The sequence below is a fragment of the Trichechus manatus genome, unplaced genomic scaffold (genome assembly GCF_000243295.1).
Source record: "Trichechus manatus latirostris isolate Lorelei unplaced genomic scaffold, TriManLat1.0 scaffold00031, whole genome shotgun sequence".
Classification (NCBI taxonomy): domain Eukaryota; kingdom Metazoa; phylum Chordata; class Mammalia; order Sirenia; family Trichechidae; genus Trichechus; species Trichechus manatus.
Genome location: NW_004443967.1, coordinates 12,242,912 through 12,267,261, shown reverse-complemented (window position 1 = coordinate 12,267,261; position 24,350 = coordinate 12,242,912). Strand labels below are relative to the sequence as shown.

The following is a 24,350-nucleotide window of genomic DNA, read 5'->3' as shown; positions in this document are numbered from 1 at the left end:
CAAAACAAATGAGAAGCAGCAGGGTGATCTTAGAGATGGACAGACAGACAGGATCTATAAAGACCAACTGTTGGACAAGACAGAGAATCCATAAAAGAAGAGATAAGAACTCAAAAGCTTACGTCATGGATTGAATTATGTCCCCCCAAAAATGTGTGTATCAATTTGGCTGGGCCATGATCCCTGGTATTGTGTGATGTGTGATTTTCCTATATGTTATAAATCCTGCCTCTATGATGTTAATGAGGGATGATGGGCGGCAGTCGTGTTAGTGAGGCAGGACTCAATCTACAAGACTGGACTGTATGTTGAGGCAGTCCCTTAAGATATAAAAGAGAAAAGAGAGACAGAGGGGACCACATACCACCAAGAAAGCAGTGCCAGGAGCAAAGCATGTCCTCTGGACCTGGGAGCCCTGAGCGGAGAAGCTCCTAGCCCGGGGGAACATTGACGAGAAGGCCGACAGAGAGAGAAAGCCTTCCCTTGGAGCCGACGCCTTGAATTTGGACTTTTAGCCTAATTTACTGTGAAGGGAAAACCTGTTGGCGTACTCGTTAAGAGCTATGGATGCTAACCAAACGGTCAGCTGTTTGAATCCACCAGGTGCTCCTTGAAACCCTATGGGGCAGTTCTATTCTATCCCATAGGGTTGCTATGAGTCAGAATTGACTTGACGGCAATGGGTTTGGTTTTTTTTTTTTTGGTTTTACTGTGAAGAAATAAATTTCTCTTTGTTAAAGCCATCCACTTGTGGTATTCCTGTTATAGCAGCACTGGATGACTAAGACAGCTCAGTAATGTTTGGTCAACCACTAGGGCTTCCCCACGCGTCTGGCCAAGTAACAGGCCCTCATCCCACTGGGATATGAGAGTGGGTGGGTTTATATGTACAATCAGGAGAGCTCCAAGTTAAGTGGTATGTAGAAAAACAGTAAATTAAGGAATGTACATATAGCACGAGCTTATCTTGGTTAAAATAATTACATATGAACATAAACTCATATGCACATTTGTATACATATGCTTATGTAGAAACAGAAATATATACACACACAGGTAAACAAATATGTGTTGTTTTTCTAATCAGAAGAAGATGTTTTAAAATGGGTTCCAGGAAAACAAGGCTGCTCTGGAACCAGAGAATGCGCCCGAACAGGGTGCAGCCCAACCACACGGCTGGGAACTCAGCAAGTTCTCCCAAATCCCACCAGGATACAGCAACGGGACAAGCTGGCATATGATAACTGGATTAGGTCCAGGGAGACCTCATATAATGACAGAAGCCATCAAGGGGTCTGGACAAAGCAGAGTGGGTGGTCAGAACAGAGCCACCCCCTTCTGCACAGTCCAGAGGCAGACCCCTGGGGCCACCACCCCTCAGGCTGCACGCACAGGGATGCACGTAGCAGGGCTACCCTCCAGGAGCACCCCCAGCCAGCAAGAAGCACCCATCCTGGTCCGCGGCTCATGTTCCACACCCCCGAGCTTCCTTCAAGTGTGGTTTCCCAGGTGGGTACCTGTACCAGGGTGAGGATGCCCCGGCCAAGGGCCATGACTATGCCAGGAACACGAATAACCCCAAAGCCGCTCACCTCAACTGGTGCGTTCCAGTTAGTTCCTCAGTTTCCTCATCCACCCTCTCATCTGACCCCTACGACAAGTGAGGCATGTGGATATCAGTCCACCACTATTTCAGCAGGTCCTTTCACCTATCATGTGCTGGGCACCTGGGCAGGTGAGCCAGACAGGTAAGGTTCCCGCTGTCAAGAGGCTTGTGTCCTCCGGGCTCTGAGGATGACTGCCCAGACCTGAGCAGCTTAGCGACTTACCCAGGGCTCAGAGCCATCCAGGGGCAGAGCCAAGCCCAGGACACGTGTCTTCTGCCCTCGTCCTACTTCGAGTGGTTCCCATATGTTGACAAGCTGGACGCCTGGCCTGGCCTGTTTGGGTGCCATTGGCTTCCCAGAGCACCCTCACCTCCAGAAGAAGGGATCCAATGCAGTCTGTGCACTTGGAATGACGACCACCCACTGAGGGCAGCCGGCCAGCCCAGCGTGGGTCTCCTCATCTCTCCCCACTTTCTTTCAGCCAGATCTTAACCCATTCCCTCCCTCAACCAACAATGGCCGCGTGTCTAATATGCATGACTGCAGCGGCTTGAAGTTCTTGGAAAGTGCAGAGAGTAATGTGGGAGGTTGTGGGCCACCAAGATCTCTGAGGCCGGCCAAGTGACGTCAACGAGGGTTAGCCCCTGAATGGCTACCCTCGCCAGTCCACATCCTGGGAAAAAGGCACTATGGTCTCATAGGATCAAGAGGAGGCAATGGGACGGCTGATCTCAGAGTGGACGCTTGGGAAGAGAAGAGGATTTCTGCTCTACAGGGAGCAGCAGCTCCAGCCTTAGTATCCCAGCTTCCCCAGCCTCGACATTGAGTATGGCTTCACCCAAGCGTCCCTCTCTGCCTCTGTGTCCGTCCGTGTGTCTCTGACTCTGCCTCTCTTTTTCTCTCTGAGTCTCTGCCTCTCTCTCTGTCTGCTCCCCTGACCCCTCCATCAGTTTCTCTAGCTCTATGTCTATTCAGAACGAGGAAAGGCACACTGGGAGGCTACCCTGCTAATCGGAATCCTGCACTTTCCATCAACCAAGTCCCTGGTTAATGCCAACGGTTACGCGCTCAGCTACCAACCGAAAGACCAAAGGGGCAAGTCCACCCAGAGATGCCTCAGAAGAAAAGCCTGGCAATCTACTTCCAAAAAATCAGCCACTGAAAACCCTACGATCACAGCGATACTCTGACACACATGGGGTTGCCATGAGTCCGCAATGGAATTGACTTGACGCAACCAGTTCACTTTCCATCAATAATTAAAGCTCATGTGTTTTGACTTTATAATTCGTCATTTGTAATTGTGCCTTTAAAATGGTCCTTTGAAGCCTTACACATTCTTATTAATAACGATAATGGGGAAGGGATTTGCGAGTTCTCACTACACCGGACAGTTGTCAATGGGGCATTAACATCCCTATCCTCACGTCTTAGTAATTCTCTACCCAGTGTAAATGCATTACCGAGTCACACTGAGAAGTCACGGTTTTCAACAAATATATACGCACCTTACATGTAGATTTCAGTCACTTAGTGAAAACCTGAGCAGCTCAGAAAGCACTGTGGACCCTCTGGGGCTCCACAGAGCAAGATTTTAATCCAGCATCATGCCCTCCCCGTGGAAGACACACAGACCTTGAGTGACGCCTTCAGGGACCCGGAAGTGTCTCCCAGCTCACAGAGAACAAGCCAGGGTGGCTTTAGTTTTCATTATGTCTCACATACCTGAAAATAGTAATTCTCAGGGCCCTGTCCAGAGGCGATGCTCAGCAAACATCTCCCACAGCCACAGTGGCTCATCAGGAAGACGAACATTCCAGAGCCCGTGCTGAAGAAATGGCAGCTGGTGGTCTCCTGGGTACCTCAGAGAGTCTCAGTCAAGACTCCGTACATGAAAATAAAAGTTAAGAATCTGGACTAGGGAAGCTAGTACTTTAGTAAAAAGTCAGAAACATGGAAAGTTTTAAAAGCTTATTTTCTGCCACAGTCTGCAGACAACATCTTTGTACAGCAGACAAGAGTGAGAACTTAAGTCCTTTGTCCCTTTCTTTCCAGCATCTCACATGACAGAAAGGAAAGGCACGACTTGTCTAACTTAACTGGTGGGAAGGAACCTTGCTGGCACAACGGTTAAGGGCTCAGCTGTTAACCAAAAAGTTGGTGGTTCAAACCTACCCAGCACCTGCGTGGGAGAAAGACCCGGCAATCTGCTTCCATAAAGATTAGAGCCAAGGAAACCCGACAGGGTAGTTCCGCTCTGTCACATGGGGTTGCTACGAGTTGAAAATCGACTTGACAGCACCTAACACACACAAACTGTAGTGAAGGGAGGGCTGCTCAATCCCTTGAAAATGTGCTTCTCTCGGACGGCATTGGCCAGTTCAGTAAATTTTCACACCATCTCTCATACATAATGCAGCAGCGTCAACTCAGTCTTTGACCCACTTATTAAAATGCTGAACCGATAAAGCCCAAGTTAAACTGCTCTCCTTGCATCCTACGTGAATTAAATGATACTGACATGCTAGGGAAGAAAACAGTACGATGCTCATCAAACGTAAAATTGGGCATCAGACAGATCTGGTTCCAAATTCATGCTCTGCGGCTGGTCAAGGGCACAAGTTAGGGCAGATTCCTTAGCACCCTGGGTCTTGGTTTTCTCATCTGTGTAGTGAGGCTAATACCACCTGCCACACGGGGTTGCTCTGAGGACTAAGTTCATATCTGTAAAGTACTTTGCACGAGGCCAGGGACATAGAAGGCATTTGCTTTCCCCTATCCTTAATGTGTAAAAATACTAGAACTGAAGTGATTGTACCTATCACTTGAATACATGAGAGAAACGTAAAACAGGGCCATGTTCTTATTGTCTTAAAAATCCCCTGTAGTTGGAGGATAGCTGTACCAGTGATTCATTCGTTAAAGAGTGGGGAGCAAACAATGTGATTTTCCTGCTCTTCCCACGCACCCAACACCCCTCACGCACCCAACAACCACCCCCCCGCCCCCACGCACACACACTGCTAAAATGGCTGTGGGCGAGGAATTGTACAATTAAGCAATGCACTTCACTGGAATATTTAGTGAATTAACTCATGGCCACTCAGAGAGAAACCGTGACTGGCAAACACAAGTGCTGACATCACTGGTTCCAGGCTCCAAGATGCACACGGGGCATCTCTCCCATGTGCTCCCAGAAGGGAGGACTTCTCTGAGGTGGCATTTGAGGTGAGACATGAAGAATGAAGAAGAATCCGAACATCTCAGAGCTGGGGAAGAAGGTTTCAGGTAGAGAGAACCACGAGATCAACCGTCCTGAGGAGGGAAAAAGCTTGACACGTGCAAGAAATAGGCTAAGGCCACTTGGGAGAGCAAAGTGGACAAGGAAGAGAGAGTCCACCCTGAGGCTGAGAGGTGGGCAACTGCCAGATCATGCCGGTCTTATGTGGATCCTATGAGGAGCTTGGAAGTCACTGGAGTGTTCTACAAGCAGGAAGGACGCAACCTGATCTATGTTTTTAAAAGATCATTCTAACTATCTGAGGAGAAGAGCAGCAGGAGCAGGAGTGGAGGCAGGAGATCAGCAGAGTATCAAGCAGGCTATTGATCCACTCTAGAAGAAAAAGGATGGGGCCTGGGACTCGAATAGTAGTGACTGAGAAGGAAGACAAGTTGCTAGATTCCCGAATGACCTCTCATCTGTCAGTCTGTCATGGGAGATCTCTTGTCTGTCAGTCTGTCATAGTGTAGTAGCTCTCATATTGCTGTGATGCTGGAAGCTATGTCCCTGGTATTTCAAATACTGGCAGGGTCACCCATGGTGGACAGGTTTCAGCAGAGCTTCCTGACTAAGACAGACTAGGAAGAAAGGCGTGGTGATCTACTTCTGAAAATTAGCCAGTGAAAACCCTATGGATCGCAACAGAATATTGTCTAATACAGTGCTGGAAGATGAGCCTCCTACGTTGGATGGCACTCAAAATACACAACGTCTGCAATGATGAAGTCAAGCATACCAACAATAGTGAAGATGGCGCAGGACTGGGCAATGTTTTGTTCTATTATACACGGGGTAGCCATGGGTTGGAGCCAACTCGATGGCAATTAACAATAACATGTTCTATAAAGTCACCACCCTCCAAAAAAAAACCCGTTGCTGTCGAGTCGATTCTGATTCATAGCAACCCTATAGGATACAGTAGAACTTCCCCATTGGGTTTCCAAGGCTGTAATCTTTATGGAAACGGAGTGCCACATCTTTCTCCTGTGGAGCTGCTGGTGCATTTGAACTGCCAACCTTTCAGTTAGCAGCCGAGTGCTTAACTATTGCATCACCAGGGATCCTTCCTAAAGTCACCACAAACACTAAATAAACAAATATCAAATCACTGCTCTTTGGGGAAATACAGGGTTAGGTTCCTGTAAGCCCTGGTCACAGTATCTCTGCCAACCGATAAACACATAATCTTTTTTTTTGTGTGTTTCTGCTTAAAGACACCTCATTCAATATATACTGTTATTTCATTAACACTGAACTCACAGACAACAGCAGTGTAAGTCACGCCAAATAAAGGTTACCTAACACACATTTCATGATAAACAGAGAAAATACTGAAGTTGTCAAGGATTTCATTTTACTTGGATCCACAGTCAACACCCATGGAAGCCGCAGTCAAGAAATCAAGCAACACAGTGTACTGGGCAAATCTGCTGCAAAAGACTTCTTTAAAGTGTTAAAAAGCAAGGATGTCACTTTGATGACTAAGGTGCACCTGACCCTAGCCATGGTATTTTCAATCGCCTCATATGCATGCGAAAGCTGGACAATGAATAAGGAAGACCAAAGAATCATCCATGCCTTTGAATTATGGTGTTGGCGAAGAATATTGAATATACTATGGACTGCCAGAGGAACGAACAAATCTGTCTTGGAAGAAGTACAGCCAGAGTGCTCCTTGGAAGCAAGAATGGTGAGACTTCATCTCATGTACTTTGGACACATTACGGGAAGGATCAGTCCCTGGAGAAGGACATCATGCTTGGTACAGTGGAGGGTCAACGGAAAAGAGGAAGTCCCTTAATGAGATGGACTGACACAGTGGCTGCAAGAATGGGCTCACGCATAGCAACGACTGTGAGGGGGGTGCAGGACCGCGCAGTGTTCCGCTCTGTTGTACACAGGGCGGCTATGAGTCGGAACCGACTCGACGGCACCTAACAACGACACACGTATTTTCTCCGTAGGGCACATCGCTGCCTTTTTTGAGTTTAGGAACACCAGACAGCACTTCAGCACCTCGCTTGGAGGCCATTTGGAAACCGTGAAACCACCAATAAAAAGCACAAAAATATGAAGAACACAGCACTAAACAGACACTGAGGGAGACACTTGGGGGCAGCATGAGAGCTGAACAAGAAGGCAGAGCGCTGGGCGACTCGTATTTTTCGCTGCTCTGCACATGTCTGTGAACGACTGTGAAAGCTCCCTAAGTACCAATTTGGGGATTACAAGTAAATACAGTAGGTGAACTCGCAAATACAGATTCCATGAATAATAGGAACCAACTGTACATGTCAAAGATTAAGCTGAAGGTGTCAAGGAAAGGGCCAAGATTCCAGATTGCACCTTTTGAAAGTTCCAGCCCAAATCAGCATTTCTTCTTACACGTACTACGGTTGATGCAAGGAAGACAATTGTTTTTCTTAACTCCCAGAGAATCTGAATCACTGTCTACACTGGTTGACTGAATTACAACAAAAACATTGAAGCCATAATCAGTGGTTTAAATATGACAAGGCCTGTAAGTAACCACAGATTTCCATCACATACACAAAGCTCCAATGATTGACCACAACTTCCCACATCGAACAAATAAACAAGCGCCACTGTTTCAAGTTGAAGGGTTTTGTGACAATAACCCAGTTGAGTTAAAACAGACTCTCAGAGGTGACCTTTGGGCCAACAAACTTCTCAATTTTACGATAAAAGAAACAGAATAGATATCTATCTGACAATAATCAACCAGGCTATTATTTCTATTTCTCATGCATTTAAGCTCTCTGACTTGCAAACGTGCTCCAGCCTTCTCTCTTATTTTTCTGACGAGGTGTCAAAGGCCGACTTGATGCTTTGTTTTCTCAACTCTCTTGCATTCAAGGCTCAACATTTTCTATTATCTCCAGGTGCCTGCTGCTGAAATCTCTGCTTCTGGTTTTAGCCTTAACTTTACTGTGAGCTGAATTAAACAACTGTGGTGCAAACAGTTAGCATGCTCACTGCTAACCTGAAGTGTGAAAGTCTGAGTCTCCCCAGAGGCCCTCAGAAGAAAGGCCTGGCCAACTACTTTCAAAAAATCAGCCATTGAAAATCCTAAGGAGCACAGTCCACTCTGACACAGATGGGATAGTCATGAGTTGGAATCAGCTCGAAGGCAGGTGGTTATTTTTTTCTTTATTTGTCACAGAACATGCTGATGGATGGAGCGTAAGGAAAAAGAAAGGGAAAGAAACGAGGATTTCGCCTAAGTTTTGGCTTATGCAACCAGACGAAGTGTAGTGTTGATGAGCACTCGTGCCCTAGCATAAATGGAGAACCCAATAAATTATGCCCAAAATTAAGATGGAAAAGCTCTGACTCTTGACATTGCCACATCCCACTTCCTCCAAAAGCCAACACCGGAGGGGTCTCATCTGCTGCCTCAGGTGGTCACCATCAACAGGACCAATGAGAGCAAGAGCCAGCTCCGTGTCAGAATCCTAGACCAAATCAGCATTCCGCAGCCTCTAAACTCAAGTAAACAGAAATCTTACAACAAAGAAATCTTAGGCTATAATCTTTCTCCAACCGTTTCTGTAAAGATTACAGTCAAGAAAACCCTATGGGGCAGTTCTCTTCTGTCACATGGGGTCGCTATGAGTCAAAATTGACTCAACGGCACCTAACAACGACAACGTGCTATAATCTATATAATGAATAACAGAAATCAGTGATGGAAACATAGCCTTTCTACCAAAGAATGCAAACGCACCCAGATACAGAAAAATAATCAGAAACTTCCTCGATACCACTTGGAGACTGAAGCCCCACAACCCCTCGACTTTCCGTTTGGAAATGCCAAGACTTGGAAACAAAACCTCAGAATGGGAGGGGGAAGAGCAGAGGGGAGGCGAGATGGGGGAGGGGGAGGGCACACATCATTCCGAGCAAGGGACTCCAGGGGGACAAACACTTGACTCCTAACCATGCTTGTCTGAGGTGATGTTCACAGGTGAGCTCATCCATCCTATGAACCAAAAAAATGAAATCCGTTGCCATCCAGTCGATTCCAACTCATAGAGACCCTACGGGACAGAACAGAACTGCCCCACAGGTTTCCAAGGCTGTAATCTTTTTTTTTTTTTTTTGATTTTTTTTTAATTGTACTTTAGATGAAGGTTTACAGGGCAAACAAATTTCTCATTAAACAATTAATACACATATTGTTTTGTGAGATTGGTTGCCAACCCTACGATGGGTCAACATTCTCTCATTCTCGACCTTGGGTTCCCCATTACCAGTTTTCTTGTCCCCTCCTGCCTTCTCGTCCTTGCCCCTGGGCTGGTGTGCTCATTTAGTCTCGTTTTGTTTTATGGGCCTGTCTAATCTTTGGCTGAAGGGTGAACCTCAGGAGCGAAGGGCTGTAATCTTTACGGAAGCAGGCTGCCACATTTTCTTCCACGGAGCGGCTGGTGGGTTCGAATAACTGACCTTTTGGTTAGCAGCCGAGCACTTTAACCACTGTGTCACAAGGGCGCCTTCCCATCCTACGACTGTGTATCAAATGCTGTCTTGGAGACCTGCTACCGGACACCTGGACCTACTGGGGCTTAGGGAGTGCTCTTTAATTTCCTTGGAAAATTTGGGTGCCTTTGTTGTGTCCCTGGGCCTGGCACCTCCAGCAGGGGCCCTGGTGGCTCTGGATGGACCCTGCCTGACTCTGGCACCTGGACACCCCCAACTCCACACTGCTCCCCAACTGCCTTCTTCCTGCAGCAAATGACGCCACTCTGCGGGCCTGGGCCTGTCTCCTGGTGCTCTCCCCTAGCTTACAAAGCTTTCACCTCGGAGCGCGTCTCCCTGGGCCCCGTGCACAGCCACTACATTGTCCCACCAATGACGGCTCCCAAACGCAGTTGCCTCCTTCCTCGCTCCTTCCAAAACGAGATGAATGCTTTATCTGAAATTCTTAAATTCCTGCTGCCCTCGTTGGCTAACGCGCCGCAGCTAATCTCACACAAATTCGGCTTTCTAGGGTCAGAGCAGCCCTTCCAACAGCTCCAATCTGCCTATCTACAAGGCCATCCATTTTTCAGAAAAATCAACCTATGTTTGTCTACACGTACAAGGGATATTAAGCAAAACAATATGGCATTTTCCTCTTAGCTAGGATGAGAAGGGACGCAGCTCCAGACTGAGCCCTGGGCACACAGCCCCGGGAAGATGTGCCCTCATCCCCTTTGGAACAACAGCCCAGCCTCTTCCAAAGGACTCCCCTGGTTGCGGCCTTCTATGCACAAAACCAATATCCATGTGGGGGCAAAAGAGCTGAAGTTCTTCATCAGCCAGGGAGGACCTCCAGGGAGAATTCCAGAAATGTCAATTTACAAACAATCCTAAAAGGCAAAGGCAGCCTCTTGATTCCTAAAATCAGGATCCATATATTAGAAGCACAAGGCCACCGCATCTCTTAGGTTACAAATCTGGAAACGAGGAATAAAAGAAAGTCAACTCGTGTGACACGGAGCGGGATAAAGGAACAAAGGGGGCTGTTCTCTGCCTTTTTTCCCTTGAACACAAACCACATCTGATCATGGGTCTCCCCTTTTAAATCCATCCAAGGCTCCCCATGCTCGAGAGTCCAGACTCCCTGGCATGATGCCTAAAGTCTTCCAAGATTTGGCCTCAACACTTCCCTCTGGTTCCCTGTCCCAGCCCCTGTACAAAGCTCAGCCAAACCAAACACCCATCCTCCACTGCCCTGGGTCCCTTCATGTCCCTCTGCCCTTCCTGCCCGGCAGACACCTGCTCATCTTTCTAGGCCCTGCGAACACATCACTTCCTCCATGTAGTCCTCCCATCCTGCTCTCTCCATTCCTTGGACCCCCAATGAACGCTGAATCCTTGTCCCAGGGCCTACCATGCCCATGTGCACATTCTGGGCGCACTCCCCACTAGACTGTGAGCTTCCTGTGGGCTGGGGTTGTGAGTCCCAGTGTTCCCTCGGCCCCCCAAAGTACACACAGCCTGGTCCCCAATTCCTCATCTGTAGCTGTCATTGTGCCACTTATGACTTTTTTTATCTTACACTTTGGCTGCTCCTGAAGCCCTGGTGGCGCAGTGGTTAAGAGCTCAGCTGCTAACCAAAAGGTCGGCAGTTCGCAGCCACCAGCCACTCCTTGGAAACCCTATGGGGCAGTTTTACCGTGTCCTATAGGGCCATAATGAGTCAGAATGGACTCGACGGCTACGGATTTGGTTTTTGGCTGCCCCTAGTTCATCTTCTAATAGTTTCGACCAATAAAATATTACATCTGGGTACAGGGGAGAGATTCCAAAGACTCCTGAGATTTGGGCAGCGCAGACCCTCTCCAGGAAAGCTGGTGCCAGTCGCTCCCTGCCCGCGCCCCCCCATTCCACACCAGGCATCTTAAGCCCTGGATTTTAGAAGAGTGGCCACATTTGGAAAGGCGGGAGAAAAAGTCTTCAGGAAATCACAAATTCGTGATATTCTGAGTACAGAGTGTACGCCCGGGAGAGTGAACACAAAGAACAGAAACGACATTTTTCATGAGGCCCCGTGGGAGCGGACTGGCTCCGAGGTTTAGCACCCTTTTCCACTTAACAGGCACTGAGGGGCTTCCTTGTTACCAACAGTTCAGACGAGTGCTATATTGTGACTTTTGCACAATTGATCAGAGTTTCAATGCTTTGCTTCACCAGTAATTATGCTGTAAGATAGAGAACGAAGAAAACATACACACATACACAATATTTTACGAACGTTTTAGGTATCACTGCTCCAGAGTCCCCAAAGCTGATCACGCATTCTCTTTCTTATCTGCTGAACTTTGTGACAGAGAGGGGCACGGGGTTTGAACCCATTTCACAAACGTCTTAACAGAGGCTCTGAAAAGCAGGCAGTCCTGAGTCCACAGAGCGAGCCCGGCCATGTGCTCAGGAATCTAGGGCAGGTGGGCACTGCAAGAATGTCGCCATCCACTAACTGTTTACCAGGTGGTGCTGGTCAAAGCTTCACATTGCTCTTAGCGGTGGCAGTGGGCTGACGGGCACTGATCTGTGCACTCTGCTCCCTCTTCATATTGTCAGCAGTGGGATCAGTCAATCAGGCACAGCCTCAGTCTCAACACCACCTGCCTGCTGGTCAAGGTAAAATCTGCAGGTATGGACTGACAGACGTCCAGTTGGAAAGACCAGGAGGAAACAGAGCGAGAACACTCACAGCTCAGAAACCAGTGAGCCGACAGGCACTGAGCCCTGCATGCATGACCAGGGCACGCAGGCGGCCCGGCGTGAGGGAGCGTGACAGGAGGGGAGAGGTGTTCTGCTGGTCAAAGCTGCCGCTCAGGCCCCAGCTCAATGTCCTGTCTACGTGAGCAGGTGCTGGTGACCACGGGCCCCAGTTCAGCTCTGCAGTGCCCTCGGAGTCTGCAGCAGCCTTCGAGGAGTCCCAGGACTGTGTCATCTGGATGAATGGTGAGACCTGTGCCCCAGCAAGGTGTCAGGGTTTACGGCACGTGGTCCACAGAGCTGGCTCTGACATGCTCCTCCCTCACCTGTCACTATGGCAGCTAGACAAGATGGACGTCAGGACCAAACACCTCTCCACTTCTGAAGCCCTGCTTTCCCTGACCCTCACTGACAGCATGCTGGGGCACCACCTTCAACCTGAGCTCGCCTCTTCCTTCTCACCTGATGCCCTTTCCCACTGACCCCACCTCCGTCTAGGGTCCAGAACCATCAACAGCAAGGCTCAGGGAGCACATGCCAGAAGCGTTCAGCCACACTGCTGACCACACTGCTCCTGCCCCTTCCGGGAACCTCGGGTCACGTCTCTTCGGGTTTGCCCCTGGTACCTACAGACACTCAGGACAGGTGCACACACATCTGGGGGCTGTCCAGGAGCAGGCCTGCCTCCCACGACTCCCCAGTAAGAGCAGGAAGCACAGCTGAGATGCTGAAGGGCAGTTTGTGGACGAACCAAGGCCCAGGGCCCCAGCTCTTCTCTTGTCTTTTCACCCGGCATGGCTCTCTGTCCATGCAGACAGCACCAGGGCTGAAGCACAAAACTCCCCTGGCAGCCGAAAGCTTGTTAGAGGTATCAGGAGGTTCCAGATACCTCAGGAGTGTAAGTCAGCTGCTGCAGGTCAAAGGTGATTCTAGAATCCACCAACTCTGATGCTTTAGTTTTGGGTTTTTTTTTTTTTTTTGGGCGGGGGGCAGGGAACTTTTTCTAAAGCTGTCTTGGCACTTACCCCTGAAGGAATCCCAGTCACAGGAGCTAAAAATATGCCTCCTTTAAGACCATTTGAATTGGTTTTCCTTGTTTTCACCTGTAACAGAGGTGCCCAGCTGAGGCCACAGGCAAAGCCCGTCTGCAGGGAAGGGACGTTAGGGAGCAGCTCTGCCCAGGGTCACCCCTGTGGGCCTGGGTCTCCTCGTCACAAGGTTTCCCCTGCTTTGCTGTTAGCTGCCATTGAGTTGGCCCCTGCCTCATGGTGACCCCGTGTACAACAGAATGAAATGCTGCCTGGTCCTGCGCTACCCCCATGATCGGTTGTGGATTGTACCGTTGTGATCCATAGGGTTTTCATTGGCTGATTTTCTGAAGTAGATCACCAGGCCTTTCTTCCTAGTCTGTCTTAGTCCGGAAGCTACACTGAAACCTGTTCAGCATTACAGCAGCACACAAGCCTCCGCCAGCCTCCACTGGTGGCGGCACATGAAGTACACTGGTCAGGAACTGGGAATTGAACCCCGGTCTCCCGCATGGGAGGTGAGAATTCCACCACTAAAGCCCCACTGCCTCACGTCCCTGCTTAGCACAGACGTACTACCCCAGCCGTGAGTTTAGGAGTCCAGACTCAGTGCTCAACAGCCCACAGGCATCACAGCCTCCTCTAACCTGAGACCAGAAGAACTAGATGGTGCCCAGCTACCGCTACCAACCAGTATGACCAGGGACACAATAGGAGTTCCCCAATAGAATGGGAGAACATCGTAGAACAAAACTCAAATTCCTAAAAAAAGGCCAGATCTACTCAACTGATTGAGACTATCACCATAAGATACCGTTTGAACTTGGCACTGAAGCCACTCGTGGAGATCACCTTTCAGCCAAATAATAGGTTGGTTTATAAAATAAACAATATCACCTGTGATAATGCACGCCCTTAAACAATCAACTATGTGAGATCAAATGGTCAACATTTACCCAAAAGCAAAGATAAGAAGGCAAGGAAGGGAAGGGAGGCTAATCAATGGAAACAGAACAAACACAGTGGAAATAATAAGAATGCTGACACATTGTAAAAATTGTAACTAATGTCCTGGAACAACTGATATAAAAATTGTTAAATGGGAACCTAATTTTCTGTGTAAGCTTTCACCCAAAACACAATGTTTATAAAAAGAAAAAACTCAGTGGTCACCACACACAGCGGAATGCCCTAGGGCCCGGCCTGACCCTTACCCTCTACCCCAGCGGCCTTGCTCACACCTCTGTGAACACACCCTCTGTGCAGGTCTGCCTTCTGCTCCTCCCCCAGGAGAGCGAGAGCAGGCTCCTCCGTGGGAGACGATGCACTCAGTGAGGATCACCCTCAGCAGCCCTGCACTCAGGAGCCATTTCTTCTCCCCTCAATGCATTAAAGGAAACGGAGCAGTCAACAGGGCTCTCTTCTGAGAGAGGTTCTGCCTGGAAATCCCACGCCTGACCTACATATGCGCAGATGTTTTCCCTAAAGTGAAGCCAGTCTCTCCGCCTTCTTCCTGGAGGGGAAATACAGTCCTTCCAGACCACTTGACGTCTGCCCCTTTAAGACAGAACAATGCACAATTAGCAACTTCAGCTGGGCCCTGATGAACGACAAACAGGAATAAGGTTCAGTGGCTGGAGCCTCCTTTGGTCCAGATTGCTTCTGAGGCTGCAGGGAGACACAGATCTGATCCACAGTAGAGACGGTGCTTGCACTAAAGGTTGCTTGCTCTCAAGATGGTCCGTGCACTAAAGGCAGCATGTGCGTTAAAGGTGGTGCCGGCATTCACACTGTGCTCGCACCGTTAAGACTGTGCTTGCGCTGAAGGCGGCGCACACGCTGGAGGAGGCACACGCACTAAAGGTGGTGCTTGCACAGGAGAGCTACAGGAATGACAGCTCCTTCCAGGTGGCCCCCACAAACAGGCTGGCAACCCTCATCCAGCTCCCCAGTGGACTTTCTCCCCCAACCATGGAGAAAGAGTAGGCAAAGGGTTTTGTAGATGTCAAGCTTCAACCCAGACAAATAACATACTGTCACCATGGAGTCACTGGTCACGTCCCTGTAGCCTTGATTGCATTCCACTTCATCTCTGGGCCTCTCTGCGAGCCTGGGTTGCTTTTAACTTGGGCAAGTCTCAAAAGGTGGAAGGCCAGGAGTATGTCCAATCCCCTTGGAGGTTGCCAGACCTCAAGCAGAAACAAACTTTCTCTTGTGATGGCTACAGCCATTTCCCTCTTAGGGGATGAGCAGAGTAAACAAACACCTCCCAGGGAAACTGACCTCTAGAACATCCCTGAGGAGACAGAATGAGCCAGGGAAGAAAAAGACACATTAGGGCAAAAACCCAAGCTAAGATTCAAGGGTGGGCCTGGACCAAGGGGCCGTCATTGGTCATTTTTTCCCCCAAACAAATCGCGCACTCGATTTCCTCTGGGGAAAGAGAATTTGCAGTCTAGGCTATTTCACTGCCCTGGGAGGAACCTTCTGATTTAAACTTAACATGTGATACAGTTCATCTACAAAAATATATTTTTAGCAAATCGAAAGTTAAAGGGAGAAGATTAAAATGACCACTTTGAATAATGACTAGCAGGAAAGGCCTGAGTGAGACTTCACAAACGTTGTGCTTCTGGGGTTTAAAACAATTCTCTGTTCTGGAAAAGTCCCCTGGGATTTCTAAGATCCCAGTTTCCAGCTCTAAAATTCTAGGAGTCCAGAGCTCCACCAGCACCTAGGAATAAATGAGACGGAGATGTTAATGGCTAACTGGGCCCAAGCTGGCTTAAGCTGTCAGCCCCATAAGGACACAGAGCTAGTGGCTGGAGCAAAACCCCAGGCAGAGGGGCTGCGCCCAGCCCTGCCTCCAACCCCCACCCAAGCCCCACAGCCCAGAGCCAGCAGCTCCAAGTCTTCAGGCAGGAAGGGCTGGATCCACTTCCATTTAAGGAGAAAGGAAACGGTGAAGCCAGCCCTTCTAAATAAGGAGGGTTGGTGGGTACAAATCCTGTGGGAAGTCCACCACCCCACGGAGATGTATTGCCCCGCCACTGGGCTGACCATGTAGAAGAGCGGCCTCCTGGTCCCAGGAGCTGCCTTCCTTTGCACAGGCTCAGGATGCAGGGTAGAGCTAATTCACTGTCCACAGCCCACACCCGCCTCCCAAGCCTCGGGAGCGCTTGCAGGGGAAGCACTGACGGCAGGGAAAAAAGACGAGCCAAGAGCTGGAACAGAAGATGCCCGCCAAGGGGAGCAGAGCACAGAGACTGCGGAGAAAACAGGCATCTAAGAAGAGCAAGTCGTCCAGGAGGGGAGAGAAAAGAGAGCAGAGAAGTGGGCATGGGATCTGGGGGGTGATAGTGGAGAGGCCACAACTGCCACCAGAGCGACCTGCTGATCAATGCAGCCCACCTGCATTCTCTTAGGGACACTCCGGGCAAGAGCGTTTGGGTAGACGCTCGCTTCCACTGACCACTGACACCAGAGGAAGCTGGGACCCGCATCGTGGTGACCGGAAGGTTGGGTGCTGAGCCTGCTGTCTTTGGGCGATGCTGTCATGCCCTTGTGTCAGGCCCACAGAACCTGAGCGCCCTCTGCCCGGCGTCCAGCCCAGCCTGTCACTGCCCCTCTGAGTTCCAGCCTGCAGGGGCCTTTCACCTGTGGGTCAGACGGGGCCGTGATTCTTTATGTTAGCAAGACATTCATTCACTTGTTCACGCACTCATTCAACAATATTTATTGAGCACGGACCATGTGCGAGGCATGGTGCTGGGTGCTGGGGAAACGAGCACGAACAAGAGTGTCCTCATGTGGCTTTGTTCTGGTGAGAGCAGCTAAAAGGGACAAATCAAGTCACGACAACCTGTGCTGAGCATTATGAAGAACCCAAACGAGAGGACAAGAGGAAGCTGCAGTGTCCAATATGCCAGCCAACAGCCACATGTAGCTATCTAAATTAATTAAAAGTAAATAAAATATAAAACTAGCCACATTTCAAGTGCTCAACAGCCACGTGTGGCTAGTGGCTCCCGTATTGAACAGCACAGATAGAAATAATTTCTATCAATGCAGGAAGTTCTAGACATTGCTGGTGTTGGCAATAATGGCAGGGAAGGGTGGGGTGAAAGGGTGAAGGTCTTGTTTAGATAGGCGGGTTCTAGGAGGAAAAAAACCAAAAAACAAACCTGATGCCATCGAGTTGATTCCAACTCATAGCGACTCTATAGGACAGAGGAGAACTGCCCCACAGGGTTTCCAAGGAGTGGCTGGTGGATTCGAACGGCCGACCTTCTGGTTAGCAGCTTGACCTCTTAACCACTGCACCACCAGGGCTCCAACAGAAGGAAAAGCTGTTGAGAATGAAGGCTGGAGAAGGAGCCAGCAATGCCAGCATGAGAGAATGCTTTCTGGACAGCCTCATGGCGTGTGCAAAGGCACTGAGACAGTGAGCAGCGACTCACAGATCCAGTGGCCGTGTGGCTGGACAGCAGCAGACAAGGTGAGGAACAGCCCTGGCAGTGGGTTTTTCTTTAGACTCAAAGCAACGGGCAGCAGATGCTGGGTTTACCCAGGGAAGGACTGTGACCCGGGCTGCTTTCAGAAGAGAGCGAGGGAAATCGAGAAGACAAGATCTGCCCGGCAGGTTTCTGGTCTCAGCAATCGGGTGGGTGAGGTGCCAGGCACTGAGATGGGAAGAGTAGGGGGTGGGAGGCAGGTTGGTTTGCACTCACGGCTTTGCTTGTTGTTTGCGCGAGAGGAGGAAGGGAATCGGAGTTCCATTTCGGACATGTTTAGCCGGAGCTACCCTGGAGAAATTCCAGAGGAGACAGCAAGTAAGCAGTGGGATAACAGTGGTGCTCAGACAGGAGAGCAGGATATAAATTGGGGCCTTACTGGCGGATGGTAGAACTTAAACCCACGAGCAAGGGTGAGATGTCTTAGAGAGAGAGAATAAAGTAAACAGGTGGCCCGGGCAGGGGGCTCAGGGAACCCCTGCACTGACAGACAGTCACTGGGTGGTGGAGGCAGAAGAAGTGGGTCAGAGCACCAGGGGTCAGCAAACTACAACCCACCAACTGTTTGTGTAAATAAAGTTTTATTGGAACATTGGTTTATACATGATCTATGGCTGCTTTCAGACCATAACAGCAGAGTTGATTTGCTGTGACAAAGACCATACAGCCTGCAAAGGTTAAAATATTAAATTTCTGGCTCTTTACAGAAGAAGTTTACTGGTCCCTTAATTTAACCTTCCAGGCCTCAGTTTCCTTTTCTATAAAACGGGGGATGATTGGATATAATATTTATATAATGGAAAGCACGCAGCCCACAGAGCCAACCCACAAGTTTCTGCTGAATCTGAGTGTGCTCAGCAACGCTAAGTGGAAGAGCTTTTCACTCTTAGCTTCGGCACTGCTGCATCCGACTCTGTTCCAACGTTTGGCGAGAGGCAGCAAACAGCACATAACCCACTCTCCAGAAACAACTGCTGATGTGAACTTGTGAATATAAACGGAAGCAACGTCATCCCAAGCTACCGCTTTCGACACTGGATGGATGTGTGTGAGCAGGCTCTGACCAAGTCAGTTCTTTGTGGCCGACCAGAGTCCCCCAGACCCCTGCCCACCCGGAAACAAAAGCCTTAGTCCATGAACTGATTTTCGCAGAGAATCACTTACAATGCCTAAGTCCTCCCATTCATCGTAAGGGGAAAGGACGGAATTGTTCAACATCTTTGCTTACACCCAGAACGCTGCCCCTGCTCCGGCAATCCAACTGGCAAGATCAGCCAATCACATTTCAGGCTTAAGTGGTCTCCTAGGCAACCAAAAATATAGCCACAGAAACACACGGTAGACAGTGGAAAGAAAAGCGGGGTTGGGAGTGGGGTCAATGGGGAGTTAGTGACCCAGCATCTATTGACCTTAAAGTCATACTGGCCTGCAGAGTTGCACTCAGTCAATATCAGAGTGCCAGCTGCTTGTCCAACCATCAGCGGGATACCCCATCCCAGTGTCCCCAATGCAAAGAGACACCTGATCCCTTGGACAACTGGCAGCTAGCTCCCTGGAGGACTCAGAATATAGCTGCATTCAGCCCATCTCAGATAAAACATGCAGGTAAGTCTTAAAGAGAAGGGAGCTAGCGAATAGCAGCCGAACAGCTGGAAGAGGCAGCAGCCTCCTCTAGAAGAGCAAAGGGCCAGGGTGCTCGTGGACATGGGCACTGAGGTCCGAGTCCATGCTGGAGACACCTAGGAATGATGTCCCAGGAAAAGCACAGCCAAGCAGTCTTTTGGGAATTGGGCAACTGCCAAGCCACAAAAGCCTCTGCAGCTCACTTAGTTTTAGGGGGAAAAACTCTATTCATTTTCTCCAACAATATCCAAAGTGAAATCTGCTTTCACGAACTAAGAAGTCTGCAGCCCACATTAGAAACGCAGTCACTTAAGCTAAGAGCCTTAACAAGGGTCGCCTCAAGCCACGAAACTTTGAAAAAGATCTAATGAGGTCTAAAGAAAGAGTCCTGCCTGCAGCCCCAGCTGCCCTTTCTGGCCTACTGAGCAACTGAAATGCTGGCAATTTCCAGGCAGAGACTGTCCCTGCATTGGCTGTAGCCTGGTGCTTCCATCTGCTCAGAGACTTTACAGACACAGCACCTCACCTCAGGGCAGGTGGGGTAAGTTCAGCGTCATCAGCCTCTCTCCGCAGCTCAAGGGTTGAAGCAAAGAGGGTCAGAAACCACGTGGACGATGGAAAAGACCAGAACCCTTGTTTTCTCACCTGTTACTACAGGTGCCTGAAGAGCCCCAACCCCTGCCCCCCCACCTTGAGCTGGTCAACCTACTGAAGTGGTGTCCAAGATTTCCCTCTTGTCCTGGTCACTTCTGATTCCATCTGCTTCTCAAATCCCAGCCCAAACTCATCAACTTTCCCTCAAGCTAGCTCTCGACCCAGTTCCCTTGTCTCAGCTAATGCCCCATCTTTCTCTTAGTCACTCACGCACAGAACCTCCACTTTGTGTTTGCCACTGTTTTTAACCTTCCGTCGTACATCTAATCAGTCACCAGAGCCTGTTGCTACCTCCACAGGATTCTCTCTCTCTCTGCTACCTCTTTCCTATTTGGAAACAATGGCTACGGTTGTAGCAGAGCTTCTTTCCCCAACGGGAAAGCAGCAGTTAGAGAGGTGTCCTTCTCATGGACCAGGACGGAGAGAGGACCCAACTAGCTGCGAGCTGCTCAACTCTAACACGCCTACAGATCACCTGGGCATCTGGTTAAAATGGAGATTCTGATGCAGCCAGTCTGGGGTGGAGCCTGGGATTCTGCAGGTCTAACAAGCCCCCAGGTGAAGCTGATTCTGCTGTCTGTGGACCACCCTTTAAATAGCAAGGAGCTGGTCGCTGCTTTGAAGTCCCTGGGTGATGCACACATTAACGCGCCGGGCTGCTGACTAAAAGGTTGGAGGTTCGAGTGCCCCAAGAGGCATCTTGTTAGAAAGGCCTGGCGAGCTAAGAAACCAGCCATTGAAAACCCGCGGAGCATAGTTCTACTCTGACACACACGGGGTTGCCAAGTCGGCATCAACTCCACAGCAGTTGGTGGGTCACTGCTTGATCCTCCACCTTCCCACGCCCGGCCACTGCCATACGCATTCTGGCTCCTGCAGTCTCTCTGCTTCTACTCCCAAGGCAGACAGAGATACAGGGAGGGCCATGGGATCTTTCTCCCTCCCTCCTCACCCCACTGCACTCCTGTACAGAATGAAGCTGTCGGGTGGGGCTGCAAACACTGCCCAAAGGCACCCCAAACTGGAAATCTGCAGGGAAGAAATCCTAAAATTTAAAAAAAAAAAAATTTAAAATCTTTCAGTGACTTCCAAATCACCTCTGGCTTCCTCTGTCTTTTGGTTTTGCTCTTACACAGCCCTCCTTAAGCTGAAGTTTCCCAGAAACCGCCAAAGAAAAAGAGCTCACCGCAGATCCCGGGCCTCACCAGCCGTAAACTGCGGCAGGTGTGCACCTGTGTGCGCCTCCATCCCGCAGCCCAGACAGCATCACCTTACAATGGGAGGCCCTTTCATCCGTGGACCACGCACCACGCTGCCTTGTGTATTATTCGTGTGTGTATTTTTAGGTGCATGGAAATATATACTATCATGAAAGACCTGGCCTCTCCAAAAAAGACGAGATCTCTCAATACATTTTTTTTTAAAACCTCTAGACTGGAAAAGAGCAATCTGTCGCAGAAAAATCAGCCCCAGTCATTCAGACGGTGGTGGTGCGGTCTCTAAGAAGGAGGGTTGCCAGGAACGGCACCAGTCCCGAGCCCAAACGTCTCCTCTTTCTGCATTTTTTCAGAACGAAAACCTTAGGGGATAAGAGGGCGGGGTTTTGTGAATGAATAAACATACCACCTTAAAGATCTATATTTAGAGACATTTCAGAAGTAGCGCTTCCAGGGAGAGAAGCCTCCGGTGGGCGCATATGGACCAACTCAACCATGAAAACATTTCATAAGCAGCTTCCATCACAATGAGGTCAATCAGCCTGCAGTTTTATTGAAATACCACTATCCCCAAAGGTCAGAGACCCTAGGGGGCATTATCCCAAAAGGCAGCATCGACTCAACAGAACTCCAACATCAGCCCTCAGCCAGCAGAAACTGGTCATTTATGAACTCATCTGGGAAAGGACGGAATGCTGGGAGACCTGGGTTTCCAAGGGCTGAGGACCGTTTTCCGAAACGTACGGTCACAATATCCTTTCCGCGGCCCTTAGGCTCTGTGGCAGGTCAGAGCCGTGACAGAGAGCTAGAGAGAGCAGTCACCTGTGCCTACCCCTGAGTAACAGATTTCCAGTTTAGAGACTTTTAAAAAATGGATCGGACATGTTCTTCTCTGCTTAGGCTCAAGTCCTTCACCACACTACATGTGTTCATGCACCAAACAATACAGCGCATGAATGAAAGACAGGACAGGCAGAGTACAAGGTTCATGGCATAAAAAAAAGAAAAAAATCCTCCAGCACCACGTGCCTCCATTGTAAGGTGATGCTTTCCCAAGCTACAGGGATGAAGACAAATGATCGGTGCACGCCTGCTGCTAAGGAGGGTTTGCTGTTAAAGAGCCAGAGCCCGGAGAAGCACGCAGCTCTGCCTGGCATGACATCACCGCCATGAGCAGGCTCCTCACCGAAGCCCCAGAGGGACCAGCGAGGAAGCCCCCCACTACAACACACAGACCCATCTCAGGAACACATGCTTCGCTGGAAAAGGAGAGCAGGCGGCTGGGACCTGGGGCCCACCCTGGATACAAGCCTGCCTTGCTGAAATATGACCCGGCAGCCAGACCAGTTCAATAAGCCCCATCCTCCCAACATGCCTGGGTATGTAATGGAGACAACCATAACAGGAAGGGCAATTTTCATAAACACCCATCCAGGGTAAAGGCCACTTGGAGTACATTAGCTCTGTGGTTTGGAGAAAAGGTCGGATTCCCAGATCGATGCACAGTCCGAGTCCTGCCTCCACCAATAGCAAAACTGTACGGCTGGCTCTGCTACCGAGAGCACACGGCCTTGTCCTCCACACCGTGCCCATCAGTGGGTAAGGTCGGGCACACAGCGGCTAACCGGCTGCATGTCCATCCGAGATGCTCTGAGCCATCTGCCCAGCCATGTTGAGCGGCTGCCCAGCAACCCGGGCACCGAGCTGCCACACTCAGGGCTCTTCCCAGGAGAAGGGTGACGATGCCCGGCTGTTCCCGTGCAGGAAATACCACTGTGCCGGGGATGCAGAGGGAAGATGCTGATGGCATGAGAAGCCCCCAACCACGCACCCTGCTGCTGATCAGCCAAACCCGAATTCCAGGAGGTCAGTTCTCTGCCCTGGGCAGCGTCCTGGGGCCGCCAGATGCCTATTCCAGAGGGGCACAAGATGCTAGAAAGGGCAGCCAGAAGGTAAAGACATGCAAAGCTGCAGAGACTCCCAGGCCAGCCCCGGTTCCAGGAGAGGCGACACTAACAAAGCGGAGCAGCCTCTCCTTCCCGGGGGGCTCCGGGCGGAGCACTTACATTGCCTCGGAAGCCTCCAGGTTCGAGTCGCTGGCTGGGAGTGGCTGCAGAGACTGCGACCCTCCCATCCTCGCTGCGCCCTGGCGTGCAGGCTAGCCGCGAGCAGGGCCAGCGTTCTGGCGCGATTCCTCCAGCCGGGAGCCCGGGGCGGGCCGGCCGGCGGCCGGGGCTGCTGCACTGCAGATGGCAGCAGCTGCTGGCATCCGTGGTGGCGGCGGCGGGGAGCTGCAGCTCGCGGCTGGGGCCAGAGCCCGGGGAGCGCGCGCCTAGAGAGTGCGCGCGGGTGGCCGGGCGCGCGGAGGTGTGCGTGCGAGGGTGGCCGGCGGCGCAGCTCGGCAGGGGCGCGCGAGAGGGAGCGCCAGCGCTATGTGGTCCGAAAGAACCTTCCTCTCCTCTTAAACCCTCGGGCGGCCCGGCTCCTGTTTGTGACACGATGATGTCATCACTGCCGACCGGCCTCGCCGCCTGCCTCTCCACAAAGCTCCATCGCTGGCTCCGGAAACGGGCCCGGGGGCGGGCGAAGACCCTCCCTCTGCACTCACGTCAACCCCCAGCCCCCTCCTGCCTCCCGGGATCGCTGGCATTGTGTGACTTTAAAATGCAAATAAACTGCGGGCTGGAGAGCCTGGGGCCCCAGGAGGGTGGGCGCATGGTGGTTGTGGCTGACCGCAGAGAGGGCAGGAGTCCCATGCAGGCTGGCTTATCCCTCCAGAAAGAAGGAAATGAGCTCTCCTGCCCCAGGTCCAGGGGGATGGCTGGAAAAGCAGGTAAACAGGCTGCTGAGCGCTGGGAGGGACAGAAGATGAGTACTTCTTCAGACCAGACGTTCTGGAGCCTGCTGAGGCCCAGCTCCCACTCACCCAGAGCCCAGGCCAGCCTCCTAGGACACCTTTGCTCTGCATAGTTGGCCAGGACTGGAGACAAACTGGGGAGAAGGAAGCCCAGAGCTTGCTGCCCAGGCTGGGTCTGCAGCATGTCTGGCTACCAGCTGAGTTCTCCACAAGGAGAAGCCCTAGGCAAGCCCTCACCCTAGACAGAGGCCAGGCGAGCATGGAGTTCTCCACAAAGTGAAACCCTAGGCAAGCTCTCACCCTAGACCAACAGGCCAGGCGAGCACGGAATTCTCCACAAGGT

The 24,350-nt window shown here is 50.6% G+C and overlaps 1 protein-coding gene across 3 annotated transcripts in view; it reads right to left on the bottom strand.

Moving 5' to 3' along the window:
* Window positions 1–23,794, bottom strand: part of TACC2 (transforming acidic coiled-coil containing protein 2) — an 83,624-nt gene extending 59,830 nt beyond the window's left edge. For all 3 annotated transcript variants that reach the window (XM_004374911.2, XM_004374910.2, XM_004374912.2), the window contains exon 1: window positions 23,217–23,794. In XM_004374911.2, coding sequence (XP_004374968.1) covers window positions 23,217–23,284 — 68 coding nt within the window. In that variant the 5' untranslated portion in view covers window positions 23,285–23,794. The remainder of the gene's footprint in view (window positions 1–23,216) is intronic.
* Between the last annotated feature and the right edge of the window lie 556 nt (window positions 23,795–24,350).